Source organism: Ovis canadensis, chromosome 1 (assembly GCF_042477335.2).
Source record: "Ovis canadensis isolate MfBH-ARS-UI-01 breed Bighorn chromosome 1, ARS-UI_OviCan_v2, whole genome shotgun sequence".
Lineage (NCBI taxonomy): Eukaryota > Metazoa > Chordata > Mammalia > Artiodactyla > Bovidae > Ovis > Ovis canadensis.
The window spans coordinates 67,180,352-67,196,741 of NC_091245.1; the positions used below are offsets into that span (position 1 = coordinate 67,180,352).

At 40.5% G+C, this 16,390-nt stretch overlaps 2 protein-coding genes and 1 long non-coding RNA gene across 3 annotated transcripts in view; 1 reads left to right on the forward strand and 2 right to left on the reverse strand.

The window, feature by feature from the left end:
- Positions 1–14,940, reverse strand: part of LOC138443896 (guanylate-binding protein 6-like) — a 23,498-nt gene extending 8,558 nt beyond the window's left edge. The window contains exons 1-3 of the mRNA XM_069597045.1: positions 14,821–14,940; positions 6,732–6,927; positions 3,189–3,316 (exon numbers count right to left, since the gene is read on the reverse strand). Coding sequence (XP_069453146.1) covers positions 3,189–3,316; positions 6,732–6,921 — 318 coding nt within the window. The 5' untranslated portion in view covers positions 6,922–6,927; positions 14,821–14,940. The remainder of the gene's footprint in view (positions 1–3,188; positions 3,317–6,731; positions 6,928–14,820) is intronic.
- LOC138443852 (guanylate-binding protein 1-like) overlaps positions 1–16,390 on the reverse strand; it is a 166,628-nt gene that overhangs the window by 106,642 nt on the left and 43,596 nt on the right. The gene's annotated exons all lie outside the window — the stretch shown is intronic.
- Positions 6,875–14,032, forward strand: LOC138443915 (uncharacterized). The gene is made up of 2 exons (XR_011258361.1): positions 6,875–7,050; positions 13,133–14,032. It is a non-coding gene; the product is annotated as an uncharacterized lncRNA (long non-coding RNA).

A 16,390-nucleotide genomic window follows, 5' to 3' on the forward strand; every position in this document is an offset into this window, starting at 1 on the left:
TATACAAGCAACTTATGCAGCTCAATTCCAGAAAAATAAACGACCCAATCAAAAAATGGGCCAAAGAACTAAATAGACATTTCTCCAAAGAAGACATACGGATGGCTAACAAACACATAAAAAGATGCTCAACATCACTCATTATTAGAGAAATGCAAATCAAGACCACAGTGAGGTACAACTTCACACCAGTCAGAATGGCTGCAATCCAAAAGTCTGCAAGCAAAAAATGCTGGTCAGCCACTATGGAGAACAGTGTGGAGATTCCTTAAAAACCTGGAAATAGAACTGCCTTATGACCTGGCAATCCCACTGCTGGGCATACACACCGAGGAAACCAAAATGGAAAGAGACACGTGTACCCCAATGTTCATCGCAGCACTGTTTATAATAGCCAGGACATGGAAACAACCTAGATATCCATCAGCAGATGAATGGATAAGAAAGCTGTGGTACATATACACAATGGAGTATTACTCAGCCATTAAAAAGAATACATTTGAATCAGTTCTAATGAGATGGATAAAACTGGAGCCGATTATACAGAGTGAAGTAAGCCAGAAAGAAAAACACCAATACAGTATACTAACACATATATATCGCATTTAGAAAGATGACAATGATATCCCTGTATGCAAGACAGTGAAAGAGACACAGATGTGTAGAGCGGACCCTTGGACTCTGAGGGAGAGGGTGGGATGATTTGGGAGAATGGCATTGAAACATGTATACTATCATGTAAGAAATGAATCACCAGTCTATGTTCAATGCAGGATACAGGATGCTTGGGGCTGGTGCATGAGGATGATATAGAGAGATGATATGGGGTGGGAGGTGGGAGGGGGGTTCATGTTTGGGAACTCATGTACACCTGTGGTGGATTCATGTCAATGTATGGCAAAACCAATACAATATTGTAAAGTAAAATAAAGTAAAAATAAAAATTATTTTTTTCAAAAAGAATGATTGAAAGAATAAATAAAATAAAAGCTGGAGTATAAAAAAATAAAATAAAATAAAATCCAGATGCATATCAGAATTATATTCTAATTTTTTGAAAAATACAAATGCCCTGGTATTGCTTTTTCTCTCCAAAGCTCTAGATGTGTTTCTAATGAACAGTCACATTGAATAACAACTGGACTTATGATGATATTTTACTTTTCTCTAGTTTGTTTTACTTTTTCTATTTCATATTCAGTGCTCCCGTTTGGTTTAGTTTATGCTTCCCAATTTCTCTGTCTTTTTTTTTTTTATGTTTCTTCTAAAGTCCTTATCAAGAATAGGAGAAAAATTTTCTATATATATGTATATATACATATTATACATAATGTGTATTATATATATATATATATGCATGTTTTAGAAAACATAAATTTTTGTCTGGCTAAAAATTATGACATTTTGATTTCATTTGTTTGACTTAGTATGAATAGAGTCCTAGATTTCTAATTTATAGTCACTCAACACTTTGATGTATTTCCATGTTTTTGGCATCTAGTATTACTGCTAAAAGTCTTGTGTGCTTATTTGCTCAGTCATGTCCTACTCTTTGCTACTTTATGCCTTCCAGGTTACTCTGTCCATGAAATTCTCCAGGCCAGAATACTGGAGTGGGTAGCCATTCCCTTCTCCAGGGTGTTTTTCAGATCCAGGGATTGACCCAGGTCTCCTGCATTATAGGCAGATTCTTTACTGTCTGAGTCACCAGAAAAGTTTATTATCTTAGTTATTTTTTTAAAAAGAAGTTTTTTGAATGAGACTTGAAACTTCTAATCCAATCCTGAGAATATAAAGAAATACTATGTTGTAAAACAAAATAGCAATTTAACATGTAATATAGTATTATTAATTAACACTCAGATTTGGTTCAAATTTTACAGAACTTTATGCTGTGCCCCTTGTTTTCATATCTTATTCAAAATTCTACATTGTATTTAACTGCATTGAGCAGCTTCAGCTGCATGTAACAAACTTTGGTAAATTCTCTTTTCATTTTTATTCTATTACAAATATTCTCTAGTTTTCCTTGTTATGGCCTTTTGGATATACCCATTATTTAAAAGTGGACATTTAATTTCTAAACCCATGGAATTTAAAAAGTATCTTTGATATTAATTTCTCATTTTGATATTAATTTCTCATTTTGATATTAATTTCTCATTTTGATATACATTTCTCATTTTGATATACATTTCTCATTTTGATATACATTTCTCATTTAAATGTTTTCTGCTGTTCAATTACCCTCTGTGTTGTCTTCAGTCTCCTAACTTTCTTGGACAGCAAGGAGATCCAACCAGTCCATTCTGAAGGAGATCAGCCCTGGGATTTCTTCGGAGGGAATGATGCTAAAGCTGAAACTCCAGTACTTTGGCCACCTCATGCAGAGCTGACTCATTGGAAAAGACTCTCATGCTGGGAGGGATTGGGGGCAGGAGGAGAAGGGGATGACAGAGGATGAGATGGCTGGATGGCATCACTGACTCGATGGACGTGAGTCTGAGTGAACTCCGGGAGTTGGTGATGGACAGGGAGGCCTGGCATGCTGCAATTCATGGGGTTGCAAAGAGTCGGACATGACTGAGCGACTGAACTGAACTGAACTGAACTTTATTGAGGATCCCAATGGCTAAGTCAAATATCTCTCTTGGTAAATGCACTTATAAGTATGTGGGTTATTTTAACATATCTTTTGATATTGGTCTCTAACATAATTCCACAATGATAAAAGAACAGACTCTATGAGTTCAATATCTTTACACCATGACTCTTTCGCACCTGATCTTATGTCCCTGGGTAAGTTCCAGTGTCTCCTGGTTTATAATCTATGGGAACTTGGATAGAATTTGTATTCTACTGTTGTGTGAAATAACACACACAACAGTGTGTATAAATTGTATAACTGTGTGTATAAATCTTAGTTATGTTGAACTGGTTCATAGTGCTTTTCAGGTCAACTATATCCTTCTCCTTCTCTGTATATTCATTCCATTAATTTTTGAGAGTTTGATATTGAAACTCCAACTAAAATCTTATCTACATACAATTAATTATAATATATAGTCGTACTAGATGTAGCTTTCTTCTGTATTTTCCAGGTCTCCTGTAAATGTGTTATCATATTTTCACAATTTAAAACATAAAAAAGAAAGAGGAAAAAGAGTAAAGAAGATTCCCTGCCTTACCTTCTCCACATTGCCCAGGCCCTCAGTGTCCAGAAGGACTAGGGTGTGGTTCTCCTTGGAGGGATGGGGCACACACCACATCCAGATGCCTTTGGTTTCCGACCGCACTGTGGAGCCCAGACAGAAACCTGCACAGAAGGAAGAATGCACTGCACAATAAGAGCACATAGTCCAGGCTGCCCATGGGTTACTTTGGGTGAACTTGTTGAAATGTGAGTGCATGGCTGGGGGAAATGTCCTTCATTTCAGCAAGGACTGTCAGTTCCAATGTTTACACATGCTCAGGACCTTCCCAAGAAATATTTCTTGTCCCCCATTCACCTCATAACATTAATGGCTCATACTGTGTCACATTCCAGAATTAATGTGAACTCTGTTAACCTTTCTATTTTCATCAGTTCTATATACTCCACTTTCTGATAGAGTCCCAACAGTGGGAGGTACCAACAAGAGAGCGGAAGTCAGGTGCCTGTTCCCTTGGCTTTCACCCTGGTGAGCCGTGGGGTCCTAGTACCTCTGTTCCTCTGCCTTCGTCACATCTCCTTTCATTTAGCTCCATCCAGTTGTTCTGGTCTCTGTCACAGTCTGGAATCCACTAATTGCCTCTTCACCCTATAGGAATTATAAAGGCTCCCTGGCCATTGTTTCTGCCACCCTCTGAGTGCTTCTGCTTCTTCCTTCCTTCCTTCCTTTTGCTCTGCTTGCTGCTGCTAAGTTGCCTCAGTCGTGTCCGATTCTGTGCCACCCCAGAGACGTCAGCCCACCAGGCTCCCCCGTCCCTGGGGTTCTCCAGGCAAGAACACGAGTGGGTTGCCATTTCCTTCTCCAATGCGTGAAAGTGGAAAGTGAAAGTGAAGTCGCTCAGTCATGTCGACTCTTAGCGACCCCATGGACTGCAGCCTACCAGGCGCCTCCGTCCATGGGATTTTCCAGGCGAGAGTACTGGAGCGGGGTGCCATTGCCTTCTCCGTTTGCTCTGCTTGGGCCCTTGTAATTGTCGCTCCATTAACGGTTACCTGTTAAGTGGATCCTCTGTGTCCTTCCAGGTTCTGAAGTAATACATTAGCTTTTGTTAAATTGTTTTTTCCCTCCTCATTTTCCCTGTATCTTCCTCATTTTTGTTCTCTTCAAAAAATGATGAAATCTTTGTTCATTGACTTGGATGGGGATAAAATAGCAGGGGATTAGAAAAGACCTGTGAGAATTGTTTGCCCTTCTTTCTAAGGCTTAAACCAACAGAAAGTGATTATGTGAGGTAATGGGCTTCCCTGTTAGCTCAGACAGTAAAGAATCTGCCTGCAATGCAGGAGACCTGGGTTAGATCCCTGGGTTCGGAAGATCCCTTGGAGAAGGGAATGACAACTCACTCCAGTGTCCTTGCTTGGAGAATTCCATGGACGGAGGAATCTGATGGGCTACAGTCCATGGATCACAGAGTCAGACAGGACTGAGCAACTAACACACATATGTGTAAGAAAGCAAAACATGTCTTACCTATAGTCCAAGATTTTGACTGCCAGATGCCAATGCTCCCTTCAGCTGAGAATAGAAATGGATATGATGAAATGCCTAGGAGAGCATGGCTTAGGCCATTCAATTGCCATGTTCTCTGTATTCTGCTCTAGCAGGTATAAGACCTGAGATGATCTGCACTCTTCTACATCATGATGGCATTTGACTGCTTTCTGATTAATACAGAGCAGTCTGAACTCCCAGTTCCCCCAGGGAGAAAGGCAGGGTATAACTGAAGTTCGTTACAGTCAGTTATGTGAGGTAAAGGAGAGACAAAGAATCATAAGAAGGTGACAGTAGTGAGCTGCTTCTGCTAGGAAATGTTCACTGGGCACCAATTTTGCTTGTTTGTTTGTTTTTGTTCTTCCTGTCATTTAATTGGGATAGCAGTGCCACAATTCAGGTTCTTTAAAACATAACCAGGTGAAGGATTTCCTTAGTAATGGAAATCACCTCCTTATTACCTGATGTTATCTTGAAGAAAATAAAAAGGAATATTGTTGAAACACCTTGACTGTTGAAACATCTTGACTGATATTGTTTCTTAGAGTTCTCAAATCTTTAATCACCAAAAAAATGACCTATTAATTGTTTTAGCCTGACAAAGAAAAAGTGCTCTCCCCTGACTAGTTGTCAAGAATTCTTTAAAAGAAAGACAAATATAAAAAGTTTTATTTGAGGCCAGCGGGAGACTGTAAGCAAAAAGAAAGAGGAAGACAGGAAGAAGTCTATCTACAAGTACTATTTACCTGCAGTGAGACAAATAATGTGCAACTGTACAGACACCAGGTCAGCCAAAGCTAAAAAAATTCTTACCAAATTTTTATGATGATGTGGAGAATTCCAGTTACTGCTAATATGCACATAAATTGCACATAAAACTTGAAACACTGTTTGATATTATCTTGAAAGCCTGAAAACATATGGACTCCATGACCCAGCAATGGCACTTCTGAGTATATCAAACAAGGTTAGCTAGTGTACACATGCACCAGGATATAGATACAAGAATATTCACATGAGTGAACCCATAAAAGTTGGAGCTACACATAATACCAATGTTCATCATCAATGAGTGAACAAATAAAAATTCCTATCCTCCATCAATAGCATACTGTACAGTGGTGAATATACATGAATTATAGATGTGTATGACAAAGCAGATGACCCTCATAAACTTCCTGTTGAGCTAAAGAAGCAAGATCCCCATGACTGTCATAATGTAACTCCCTTTATATTAAGTTTGAGCAATGCTTAACAAATGCAGAAACATAATATAAAGCCATTTTTAAAAAAGGAAGAATGAAAGAATGCACCATGGAAGTCAAAACATTGGTGAGATCTAGTGAAGGTGTGAGAGGGCATGATTTGGGCTTTTGGGTGTTGAAGTATCTCTTGATCTGTGTAGTGATTACACAGGTGATCACTTTAAGTTTATCAACTTTATTGTGTGCATATATATACATATATATATATATGTCTTATGCACTGTTCTATATGTATTATAGTCAGATAATAGAAAAGACTGAGACTAAGTAAAGAAACAGGGGTATAATTTACCAAAGCTTGGAAATAAAGAAATTAAATGAAGCAAAAAAAGTAATGGATGGTAGACTCATTGAGATATGAAAGTTTTAGGAATTCATCTGTGTGTATTTCTTTACATCTCTTCTAAAAAACAGAGCATGTTGAACAACATTTGTGTGCTATTTGAAATAACCCTGTGGTTTAGGGCAAAAGTGATGAAGGAGAAAAGAAGGGAGTGGTTTTTGAAGATGACCCTTGAGAAGATGACAGAGGATGGGATTGGGACAAATAAGACGGATATTTTGATGGGCCTGTGAACTCTCCAGGGATAAAAGAGGGAACATTGTGGAGAGACAGGTTTGGAGTTACAAATTCAGTGGTGAGAATTAAGAAGTTGTTTTCAGTGGGGGGAGTTAGGCTCTTCCTTAACAGGGTACTAGAGGAGGATGATCAGCAGCCTGTGTTATCACTGCTTCCCAGCAAATGGTCCTGAACAATACTCACCATGGTTCTGTCCTGCCAGGCAGTTCATCAGGTAGGACTTTCCTGTCCGATACAGCCCTACAACAGCCACCACCACCAGACGCTGAGATATCTGCTCAAGAATCTTCAGTGCTTTCGCATTTACTGACAGTTGATTTTTCCGGTTTTCCACCAAACAGATGGGGTCCATTTTGGTAGAGCCAGATGCCATGGGAACCTGTAACCCAGAGGAACAACTCAGTAGACTGTATGATCTGGGAGTCTTCTCTCACAGTGCACATCAGCCTTCTGCCTGTGGAACTTATATATCAATTCTCCATGCTTTGCATGTTTCTAAAAGGTAAGTATTTAGCCAACCTGTGTCAAGGCCTGTACAGGTAAATTATGGAAATTATCTTATTGATCTTTAAACTAACTCTAAAACAACCTTGCCCGCATGAGCCCTCCAGTGAACAGAATGAGAAAACAAAGTATTGATGATGGAACCTTGAAAACACTGACATTTGGGGGGTAAGTAGAGGCAGATGGGACATGAAGGAGATGAGGAGTGATCAGAGATGATTTTTGGAGTGTCAGAATGATTTGGTCACTCATTAATTGCACAAATATTCACTGAGAACCTACCATGTGCTGAACACTGCTCTAAGGGCTCAGTATCAAACTGAAGAAAATGGATAGAAATCTCTGCCTCACAGTACTCTATTCCACTGGAGGAAACAGATAATATAGAAAGTAAAACGAAAATACATATATGTAAGGCTTGCACATGCTCAGCCATATCCAACTCTTTGCCACCCCATGGACTGTAGCTTGCTAGGATTCTCTGTCCTTGGGATTTTCCAGGCAAGAATACTGGAGTGGATTGCCACTTACTACTTCAGGAGATCTTCCCAGCCCAGGGAGCAAGCCCATGTCTCCTGCATTGGTAGGCAGATTCTTTAACACTGAGCCACCTGGGAAGCCCTATATGTACATGAGAGGGTAGCAAAGTATCAGAAGGAAATGAACAAGCAATGGCCTATGGAACACTGAGGGCTGAATTTATGGAGAGTGTATCCAGGGAAGACCTTGACAATAAAGGAAAGATGAAGGTGATCAGTGTCCTCATCCTTTGATGAGAACAGAGAGATGCAGGGAAGCAGTGGGAGCAGGAAGAGGCTGGAAGAGGAATGACTGTGACAGAAAGAAATTTAGATAAAGAATGCAGTTTCCTCTCAAACAAACACAACAGAATTTAAGGTACCTACACAATGCTGTGCATGTAAGAATTAATTTATTAACAGAAATTTTAGGACATTTCTTAAGCAGATAGAGAAGAGAAGTAAGCAACCAGGGTGTTGTCAGATCTGCCTAGATATGTCAGAGTGTCATATCTGGGCTAGCTTCTACTTTAAATAATTTCATTACAATGATAGGATGTTTCATGATCTCAAGAGATAGACTGCAGTAGCAGTCAGAGAGCTTGGATTGTCCCTTTATTTTCTCAAAGACAATACTAAGCAACATCCACATATTGCCATACTTTACAAACTGTGATGACTGGGAAGATTAATTTCTCTGTGCCTCAGGTTTCTCTTCTGTAAAGTGGTGACATGAAAAGTAAGGATTAATCTGTCATTAAGGTCGTTGTTGTTCAGTTGCTAAGTTGTGTCCAACTACAGCATGCTAGGCTTCCTTGTCCTTCACTATCACCTGGAGTTTGTTCAAAATCATGTTCATTGAGTCAGTGACGCCATCTAAACATTTCATCCTCTATCATTCCTTCTCCTCCTGCCCTCAATCTTTCCCAGGATCAGGGTCTTTTCTAGGCGGCATTTTGCATCAGGTGGCCAAAGTATTGGAGCTTCAGCTTCAGCATCAGTCCTTCCAATGAATATTCAGGGTTGATTTCTTTTATTGACTTGTTTGATCTCCTTGCAGTACAAGGGGCTCTCAAGAGTCTTCTCCAGCACCACAATTTGAAAGCAAAAATTTTTTGGCACTCAGTCTTCTTTATGGTCCAACTCTCACATCCATGCATGGCTACTGGAAAAACCATAGCTTTGACTATACACACCTTTGTTGGCAAAGCGATGTCTCTGCTTTTTAATATGTTGTCTAGGTTGTCATAGCTTTCCTTCTAAGGAGCAAGTGTTTTTTTAATTTCATGACTGTAGTCACTACCTGCAGTGATTTTAGAGCCCATGAAAATAAAATCTGTCACTGCTTCGAATGGATGCCATGGTCTGAGTTTTCTGAATGTTGAGTTTTAAGTCAGCTTTTTCACTCTCCTCTTTCATCCTCATGAAGAGACTCTTTAGTTCCTCTTCAATTTCTGCCATTAGAGTGGTATCATCTGCTTATCTGAGGCTGTTGATATTTCTCCTGGCAATCTTGATTCCAGCTTGTGATTCATTCAAACCAGCATTTTGCATGATGTACTCTGCTTATACATTATTAATAAATAAGCAGGGTGGCAATATAAAGCCTTGTCATTATCCTTTCCCAATTTTGAACCAGCCCATTGTTCCATGTCCGGTTCTAACTGTTGCTTCTTGCCTTGCATACAGGTTTCTCAGGAGGCATTTAAGGTGGTCTGATATTCATGTCTCTTGAATTTTCCATGGTTTTTTATGATGCACACAGTCAAAGGCTTTATCATAGTCAATGAAGCAGAAGTAGTGTTTTTTTGGAATTCCCATGCTTATTCTATGATCCAACAGATGTTGACAATTTGATCCCTGGTTCCTTTCCCTTTTCTAAATCCAGTTTGTACATCTGGAAGTTCTCATTTCATGTACAGTTGAAGCCAAGCTTGGAGGATTTTGAGCATTACCTTGCTAGCATGTGAAACGAGAGTGACTGGACTGTAGTTTGAACATTCTTTGGCATTGCCCTTCTTTTGGATTGGAATGAAAACTGACCTTTTCCAGTCCTGGGGCCACTGCTGGGTTTCCAAATTTGCTGATATATCGAGTGCAGCAATTTAATAGCACCATTCTTTAGGATTTGAAATAGCTCAGCTGGAATTCCATCACCTCCATTAGCTTTGTTTGTAATAATGCTTCCTAAGTCACACTTGACTTCACACCCCAGGATATCTGACTCTAGGTGAGTGATCACTCCATCATGGTTATCTAGGACATTAAGTTTTTTTGTGTGTGTAGGCCTTCTGTGTATTCTTGCCACCTCTTCTTAATCTATTCTGCTTCTTTTATGTCCTTACTGCTTCTATCATTAATTGTGCCCATCTTTGCATGAAATGGTTCTCTCGATTTCTCAATTTTCTTGAAGAGGTTTCTAGTCTTTGCCATTCTATTGTTTTCCTCTATTTCTTTGCATTGTTCACTTAAAAAGGCCTTTTTATTTCTCCTTGTTATTCTCTGAAACTCTGCATTCAGTTGGATTTATCTTTTCCTTTCTCCCTTGCCTGTCACGTCTTTTCTTTTCTCAACTAATTGTAAGGCCTCCTCAGACAACCATTATGCTTTCTTGCATTTCCTTTTTTTGAGGGGGAGGGATTATTTTTGTCATTGCCTCCTATACAATGTTATGAATCTCTGTCAATAGATCTTCAGGTATTCTATCAGATCTAATCCTTTGAATCTATTTATCACCTCCAGTGTATAATCAAGGGCTTCCCTCTTAGTGCAGTCAGTAAATAATCTGCCTGCAATGCAGGAGATCTGCATTCAATTTCTGGGTTGGAAAGATCCCCTGGAGAAGGAATTGGCAACCCATTCTATTATTCTTGCCTGGAGAATAATCCCATGCACAGAGGAGCCTGGCAGGCTACAGTCCATAGGGTCACAAACCAAACCAGTGTATAATCATAAGGAATTTTATCTAGATCATATCTAATGGGTGAGCAGTTTTGGTACTTTCTTCAATTTAAGCCTTATATTTTTCAATAAAGAGCTCACGATCTGAGCCACAGTCAGCTGTAGGTCTTGTTTTTGCAGACTGTATAGAGCTCTTCCAATATGGGCTGCAAAGAATATAATCAGTCTATTTTGATATTGATTATCTCGATTAAGGACAGAAATGGTATGGACCTAACAGAAGCAGAAGATATTAAGAAGAGGTGGAAAGAATACACAGAAGAAGTGTACAAAAAAGTGTACATGAGCCGGATAATCACGATGCTGTGATCACTCTTCTAGAGCCAGACATCCTGGAATGTGAAGTCAAGTGGGCTTTATAAAGCTTTACTCCAAAGCTAGTGGAGGTGATGGAATTCTAGTGGAGCTACTTCAAATCCTGAAAGATGATGCTGTGAAAGTGCTGCACTCAATATGCCAGCAAATTTGGAAAACTCAGCAGTGGCCAACAGGACTGGAAAAGGTCAGTTTTCATTCCAATCCCAAAGAAAGGCAATGCCAAAGAATGCTCAAACTACCGCACAATTGCATTCATCTCACATGCTAGTAAAGCAATACTCAAAATTCTCCAAGCCAGGCTTCAGCAATACGTGAACCATGAACTTCCAGATATTCAAGCTGGTTTTAGAAAAGGCAGAGGAACCAGAGATCAAATTGCCAACATCTGCTGGATCATCGAAAAAGCAACAGAGTTTCAGAAAAACATCTATTTCTGCTTTCTTGACTATGCCGAAGCCTTTGACTGTGTGAATCACAATCAACTGTGGAAAATTCTGAAAGAGATGGGAATACCAGACCACATAACCTGCCTCTTGAAAAACCTATATGCAGGTCAGGAAGCAAGTTAGAACTGGACATGGAACAACAGACTAGTTCCAAATAGGCAAAGGAGTATGTCAAGGCTGTATACTGTCGCCCTGCTTATTTAACTTCTATGCAGAGTACATCATGAGAAACGCTGGGCTGGAAGAAGCATAAGCTGGAATCAAGATTGCCGGGAGAAATATCAATAACGTCAGGTATGCAGATGACACCCCCCTTATGGCAGAAAGTGAAAAGGAACTAAAAAGCCTCTTGATGAAAGTGAAAGCGGAGAGTGAAAAGGCTGGCTTAAAGCTCAACATTCAGAAAACGAAGATCATGGCATCTGGTCCCATCACTTCATGGGAAATCGATGCGGAAACAGTGGAAACAGTGTCAGACTTTATCTTTTGGGGCTCCAAAATCACTGCAGATGGTGATCGCAGCCATGAAATTAAAAGACGCTTATTCCTTGGAAGGAAAGTTATGACCAACCTAGATATCATATTGAAAAGCAGAGACATTACTTTGCCAACAAAGGTCTGTCTAGTCAAGGCTATGGTTTTTCCAGTTGTCATGTATGGATGTGAGAATTGGAATGTGAAGAAAGCTGAGCACGGAAGAATTGATGCTTTTGAACTGTGGTGTTGGAGAAGACTCTTGAGAGTGCCTTGGACTGCAAGGAGATCCAACCAGTCCATTCTGAAGGAGATCAGTCTTGGGTGTTCGTTGGAAGGAATGATGCTAAAGGTGAAACTCCAGTACTTTGGCCACCTCATGCGAAGAGTTGACTCACTGGAAAAGACTCTGATGCTGGGAGGGATTTGGGGCAGGAGGAAAAGGGGACAACAGAGGATGAGATGGCTGGATGGCATCACTGGCTCAACGGATGTGAGTTTGAGTGAACTCCGGGAGTTGGTGATGGACAGGGAGGCCTGATGTGCTGCAATTCATGGGGTCACAAAGAGTCGGACATGACTGAGTGAATGAACTGAACTTAATTGAATGTCCCTTCACCATGACAAGGCTGGATTCCATGTAGGGTATTGGGGTCATTAGGAGGATTGCATATCTCATAATGCTTACCATACTCTTAAAGTTATAGAAGCACATAGTCAATTCTATATAATTTTACAATTGTGTGTCTCTGAAGACTGGGAGGGTAATTTCTGAATCAAAGGGGAGAGATGGCTTTGGCCTGAGAAAGTGACACTTCCTTCCCTGGTGGCACCCTGGGAGGACACAGCCCAAGAGGAAGATGAGCAGGCTGGGAGGCCCAAGCAGTAACAACTGAGAGGGAACTTAGCAATGGGGGAAGAGTCAGCCTGGAGGAGCTGAAAGCTGCCCTGAGGTGTCCACGTACAGGTTCTGGAGTTGAGCTGCCAGGGTTCAAACCTGAGGGTTCAAGTCACTTATTGTCTGTTGAAACCTTGAAAAAGGAACTTACGTGCAAAACCTCCATTTTCTTACTAGTGTTATAGGAAAAACAGTAATTCCTGCCTGATTCATTACTATACAAATGGTAAGATATAAGTTCTCAGAAAGTTTTTAAAACTTTTCCTGCATTAATGTATGGCTTTAACAGTAAATAAGTTGGACAATATTTTATAATGTGTTGGTGGATTCTGTAAGTTGCAATTTGCCAAGAAATATAAGTTATCTAAAATCTTTCAGTCAGGAAAAAACATGAATTTGCTCAAAGGAATTCCACTCTAAAATTTCTCCTTCTCTTGCTCTCTCTTGTACTTTTTTTTTCTACAGTGGATTGGGAGCAGAGATAGAGGAGTAAAATGACCTTTTACTGCTGTGTTATGTGAAAGTTAATAAAAGGAAACTTCAGTCAAATGGAATCAGCAGGCCAGAAAGAAGAGCTCTCACACAGTACCACTGGAGATCAGTTATGAGAATTGACAATCACAAACCCCAAGGAAAAAAATCTTCAACAGGAGATTCTCCAGTGAGACTCCCCAGTAGGAAAAAGTATACCTCACATTTCCTAGAAGAACCCAGGAGTACCCCAGCAACCCAGCCAAGGAAAAGGGTCATTACCTTGAACTCTCACTTTTCTCCAATGCACTTTGTTTTAAAGCAATCCTTCCCAACTTACTACTTTTCTCTATAAAGTAAGACAGAGAAACTTCCTCCTTTTCTTGGTTGAATTTGCCCCATGTCTTTTGCTACAGCTTGCTTGTCCCAAATGACAATTACCTTGCTCTTTCTGAGTAAAAACCCATTTTTACTTGAAAAATCACTATTTTTAAGGTGAACAGTTTTAAGCAACAGGAATAGTAGCATTCACTTCTGAGTCAGAATACTGATGAAGCTTTGGTAGGAGTTCATAAGTTTACCGTGGTTTTTTTTTAATTAAAAATATTCTGAGGTTTTCCAACCAAGAAACTTCAAAACTAAATAACTAGAATGAAATAGTGTTACTAGATGGCAGAAGATGATGAACAGTTTCCAATGGTTACTATTCAGTAGAGTTATCTGAAGTGAATGTTAAAAGTACCCCACACTCTGTATTTTCAGCAAGCATCAGAAGTTATAAGAGGCAGTATTTGCATGGGCCAGGTATTAAAAAAAATGCATGGTAAATAAACAAGAATAGGCTTACAGTAAGTCTTTTTTAAATTAAGAATGAGATTAAATTATTTCAAATAATAGTTTTGTATGATTCAGAATATTGAATGTTAAGAAAAAAAATCCACTGTTAATCTGTTAGGATTTAAATTGTCTGTGGACTACCACCAGTGCCCAGTGGGGTGTAGTCATGATGGAGGGGCTGAAGGAGGAGACTGCACCAAGGGCTTCTGCGAGGGGACTGGGAGTTTGGACCCTCAGTCCTGAGAAGGACTTCAGCCCCTTTTTCTCAAAAGATGAAGCATACTCTCCTCCTTGTCCCATGCCAGACGTTTTGCTCCAGCCCTGCTTAGGGGGTTCCCTTGGACAACAAGGAGATCAAACCAGTCAATCCTAAAGGAATCCAATTCTGAATATTCATTGCTGAAGTTAAAGCTCCAATATTTTTGCTACCTGATGTGAAGAGCCAACATATTGGAAAAGACCGTGATGCTGGGAAAGATTGAGGGCAGAAGCAGAAAGGGTGACAGAGGATGAAATGGTTGGATGGCATCATGGACTCAATGGACACGAGTTTGAGCAAACTCCAGGAGGTAGTGGAGGCTAGGGTGCTGCAGCCCATGGGGTCACAAAGAGTCGGACACCATCTTAGCAGCTGAACAACAGCAACTGCTACATGCTCCAGGAGGAGCAGAGCATCAGGGTGACATGCCTCAAAGCCAACCAACTCTGAGCTGCTTGAGCTAATCTCTGACCCCACGGGGCCATCCTCCCCTCCCCTCCCCCAGGATAGGGCCTGCACTGGGGGATTTTATTGTGGTTATTTAACAGAAGAGTGCTTGGAAGGTCAAGCTTAGGCGCAAACTTACATGGAGCAGATGCTGCAGCCGGGAGTCAAGTCAGCTGCTCTGGATCGTCCCTAGGGCTCCTCTTGACTCTGGCTCCTCTGGAAACTGCTCTTATATTCAGAAGCTGAAAAGCCAGTAACTAAAAGTCATCCGGTATGGGTGGGGTTTATGAGAATCGAAATTGAAAGGACAGAAGGACTTGTTTTTTTTTCTTTTTTTCCTTTCCTGTAGGCAGTAACCTAGATGCCTTCCAGGAAAGTCAGGGAGACAAAGGGTTCCTCCCTGCCTGGCTGGGTAAACCCAACTTCATCCCTCCTCCACATGTGACTCAGGCATTCCTGACCCCACAGTGAATGGGACCCAAATAATGGTTGGATGAGAGTTCAACAGCCTGTCTCTCAGGGGTGTTTTTGTGAAAGAAGGGGTTTGTTTATTAATTTTTCTTCAGTTGAAAAGTCTTTGATTCGTTTGTTTTCCCCTCCTTTCATTTTTAAAAAACTATTTTCTTTTTAACTCTGTGATTTCTTTCTTCACTGGAGAAGGAAATGGCAACCCACTCCAGTGTTCTTGCCTGGAGAATTCCATGGACAGTGGAACCTGTGTATTTAATCCTTGATTTTATAGCCCAGAAATATTCACCTTTTTCTTTTTTTTCTGTTCTTTTACTAAGGTGGATCCACCTTTTGGGTTTGGGTGTTGATTGAGATTCTTCCATTCTTTTCTGTATCCTAAGGTGTTGTACTAATGTAAAAGTTAAAAGTTTAACTGCTGTTGTTAGGGAACCAGGTTCTTTAGCCCAGGGAACTACAAGCCAAAACACTGAGACACCAAAGTTTGCAGCAGAGGCAACCCAGTAAGGAGGCCAGAGAACAAGTCTCAGGTCTGCTTCCCAGGAAGAAAGGTGCTTAGAATATTAACAGGAGCAAGAAGCAGAATGGTCATAGGTCTTGGAGAAAGGTGATTAATGGTAAGAAAAGTGAGATAATTGGTGTTCTGTGCAAGTTAATCTTGGTTACATGCTTCTTCATGCCAGTTAAGCTCAGTTCAGTTGCTTAGTCACGTGTGACTCTTAGCAACCCCATGAATCACAGCACGCCAGGACTCCCTGTCCATCACCAACTCCCAGAGTTCACACAGATTCACGTCCATCTGTCAGTGATGCCATCCAGCCATCTCATCCTCTGTCGTCCCCTTCTCCTCCTGCCCCAAATCCCAGCCAGCATCAGAGTCTTTTCCAATGAGTCAACTCTTCGCATGAGGTGGCTAAAGTACTGGAGTTTCAGCTTTAGTGTCATTCCCTCCAAAGAATTCCCAGGGCTGATCTTCACAATGGACTGGTTGGATCTCCTTGCAGTCCAAGGGACTCTCAAGAGTCTTCTCCAACCTCACAGTTCAAAAGCATCAATTCTTCGGTGCTCAGCATTCTTCACAGTCCAACTCTCACATCCATACATGACTAATGGACAAACCATAGTCTTGACTAGACGGACCTTAATTGGCAAAGTAATGTCTCTGCTTTTGAATATGCTATGCAGATTGACCATAGCTTTCCTTCCAAGGAATAAGTGTCTTTTAATTTCATGGCTGCAAT